This window comes from Cupressus sempervirens, chromosome 11 (assembly GCF_028749045.1).
Source record: "Cupressus sempervirens isolate cs-2001-9-10 chromosome 11, ASM2874904v1, whole genome shotgun sequence".
NCBI lineage: Eukaryota > Viridiplantae > Streptophyta > Pinopsida > Cupressales > Cupressaceae > Cupressus > Cupressus sempervirens.
This window is the reverse complement of record NC_143128.1, coordinates 515,513,817-515,517,320: the sequence shown is the minus strand read 5'-3', so window position 1 is coordinate 515,517,320 and position 3,504 is coordinate 515,513,817. Positions and strand designations below refer to the sequence as shown.

The window sequence follows — 3,504 nt, the reverse complement described above, 5'->3', positions numbered from 1 at the left end:
CTTTTGTACTTGGGCAAGGATTTAGAGTTGTCTTGCTAGTTCTTTCTCTAATGAGCCCTTGAACTGAACTAGTTTATTAATAAATATAATATATAAGTGCTATGTCACTTTTTGATTTTCAAAAAACAATCTTTAAAATTAGAGGACATATGCTTAATTAGAATAATATAGGCCTTCTTTTTCTATACAAATGAAAAAGAAAAGAAAAAAGAAGGCCGCTAGCCATACTTAAAAAGAAAATTAGTCAAAATGTAAACTTTCCACAATTGAGAATAGAGAGCTTAGTACATAATTACAGAATTAAAACAAAATGCTTTTCTCTTCACAAGCTGTTTATAAACCTATGAAATGCCTATTAATAAAGCACAGAATGTGTTGGAAAATATTGAAGCAAGAAAAAGGGTTATCTTTATGGAATTTAGTAAAAGAAAGCAGTGTTTTGAACGAATAATGTATTGTGAAAATTAATTATCGGTTATCTGAATCCTGCTTACCCGCTATTAATACTCGGTGATTTGATCACAGAATTGGCAAGCACCTCGTTTCCACTCCGTTGACTCATTTCTTGGCGCCGTTATCAACCTTGATTTTGAAAACTCTTTTTTCATTTCTGACAACCTTTTTCTCATGATTTGACGGCAGGCCCCATGAAAAAAAATACTTACTACACTCGATGGAGCATTTCTGAGAAGGAAAGCCAGAAAATTCAATGCATGTATACCCATTTCTGCCCCAATATGGGCGCGCACCATTTTCAGATTCGGCAATTTCACCTCTGCCACTGAAATATCATCTGATATCATCTCCTACACGAAATATAATATGGGTTCAGTGACACCAAATATATAAAAAAAATTGAAAGAAAAACAAACATATACATACACAAATGTGAACGGAACAATCATACATACACAGATGTGTAGAAGACTAACCTGGAAACAAATGCCATGTATCACCAACTGTTGAAGCGCCACAAACGTATTAAGAAGTGTAATACTAGGGATTCCTGCAGGGTTCATGGCATCGCTTGCATTGTAATTTTGAAGCCTAATTATCTTAACGGAGCCCCGTATTGAAACTCGGTGTAGTGATCTAAGCGCAAAGAAGGGCTTCCGATCCGTGAGGTTGATTTCTGTCAACTTAGGGCAAGCAATCTGCATTGAGAAATTAGGATCCATGCATCCCAGTCTGAGGTACATGAGTTTCGAAGACCGTATATACAACCTTTTCACTCCAAAACAACAGTAAATAGACAGATTTCGAAGATGTGGGCAGAGGTTGATGAAACCTTGAAGCTTCGCATCATCCAAAGTCATAACACTTAGACAATGAAATGATTTTAGACTTCGAAAAACCCCAACATTGTTGGGAACCTTGGGGAATTTGACGAATGCCACTTTTAGGGTAGTGAGGTTTGTACACCTCCAAATAGAGTCGCCAATCTCCGCCACAAATAGGGTAGTGAGATAGTGAATGGAGTCGCGAAGCTTCGTATTCGGATCTCTGTAACCTATCTGGACAACAATTCGGCGGACCTCTTTTTGAGCAGCAAGATGAATCCAGTTGTTCAGATCGGCAAGCCTGGGATCACGCAAGCCCACATCAATCTTCAAACTGCGGAGACGACCATCGAGGCGGAGCAGGGCATCGTTGATTATGGCATGTATGCGATCATCGTTTTGCCTCTCGAAATCCTTGGGACAAAATTGAAGGATGCTTGTTTTCCTCCACAAGAATCGCCACCTCTGTGAAAGAGAAGAAGAGCGTACCACATCTCTGTACGAAATCCTTGGAAAGATGTAATTTAAAATAACATCATCTGGTAACGCAGAAAGCCTGTCTTTTGCAAATGCTCTTGCTCTTGACCTTGTTACTGCCATACTATCCTCCGCGCGCTCACTGGAGACGAACAAATGTTAATGGTCTTTTGCAGTGCTAGTTTGTGATTTTTGCTTTGCTGTTCTCTCGGTAAAGAACCCTACTTATAACTACCTTATATATATTATATATATAAAATAAGCTAAAAGATATCTTTCTAGAAGAGAGGCACTTATTGCACGAGTCAGATTATGAAAATACGTGCTTTGAAAATACGTGCTTCGAAAAGATATCTCTCACTTATTATATATATAAAAGATAGTAGCACTATGAAAGACATTTTTTTTTAAAATCATAATTTGTTATATATATATAAAACTACCTTATATATATTATATATATAAAATAAGCTAAGAGATATCCTTCTAGAAGGAAGGCGCTTATTGCACGAGTCAGATTATGAAAATAGGTGCTTTCGAGAAGATATCTCTCACTTATTATATATATAAAAGATAGTAGCACTATGAAAGACTTTTTAAAAAAAAAATTATAATTTGTTATATATATATATATATATATATATACATATGTACATATGTACATATGTATATATATATATAATATATATATATATGTATATACATATATATATATATGTATATATGTATTCTTTTTTCTTCAATGAATAGCCAAGGCCTTGACTAAAAAAAGAAATACAATAGCAATACTCTGTTCAAACAAGCACTGGTAGGAAAGAACGAAAAAGAAAACCTCCAGTCCCAGGACAGATGTCCTATATTATTACAGATTGAAAGGGGCATACCCTAGTAAGAATATTAAAAATTTACATAATATGAGGGAATAAAACCCTTATGTACATTTACATCATATTTGTCATTCATAAAATCAGTTGCACTCTATCTGATTTGAAAACTAGCATTACTCTTTCACAAAAAATATTCCTCAACGATCAAACCTATCTCTAAAATAATTCCTCAAAATTGGTGAATATTTCACATATTGGCTTTCACAAAGTAATGATTTGCAAGCCTTAGAGAGCACTCTTAATCAATATAAAATTATAAATACTATTCCTAAGTAATTCGAAAGTAAACCAAAGTACTCACCCCTAATCAAATCAAAAACACCATATTACAAAAATCATATTTGACAAAATCTTAAGATCACCAAACTAATTAACATTAGAACCTCAAAAAAGTATACACAAATTCAAGTAGCAAATAAACATACAAGGTGCATAAATGAAATTAGCATAAAACCAGAAACTAACACTGTTAGAACTAAATTCAAACTAACTATCCTTCATGAGCATTAATGGACAATATCAAGGATTCTCCCATACCAAACTTCCCAATCTCCTTTTACTATGATGAAATGATAGGGGTTTTTTATTACTAGAATAAGACAATAGCTAGATTGTATGTGAAGAGCATAATCAACTCTTTTAAAAAATAAATCTCTACCTTTACAAGAAGTATAGCCTCTGTAATATAACATGAGGAATTTGAGTGTCCATGCTTTCAAAAGTGAATGGAAGTATTATATCTCCTAAATCAAATAAAGAAATGAACAATAGAGACAATTTCAAGAATGCATCTAATCTAATCAAAATGAATAACAGAGAGTCAACCTAATCAAAATGATGAGAGCCACTTCATCATCTTG

The 3,504-nt window shown here is 33.9% G+C and overlaps 1 protein-coding gene across 1 annotated transcript; it reads right to left on the bottom strand.

Moving 5' to 3' along the window:
- Window positions 1-500: 500 nt before the first annotated feature.
- LOC149530618 (F-box/FBD/LRR-repeat protein At5g56420-like) lies at window positions 501-1,880 on the bottom strand. Its single transcript, XM_089808219.1, has 2 exons — window positions 933-1,880; window positions 501-806 (listed from the first exon to the last, which is right to left on the bottom strand). The coding sequence occupies exons 1-2, from the start codon at window positions 1,878-1,880 to the stop codon at window positions 501-503; spliced, it is 1,254 nt and encodes a 417-aa protein (XP_089664345.1).
- Window positions 1,881-3,504: the final 1,624 nt, after the last annotated feature.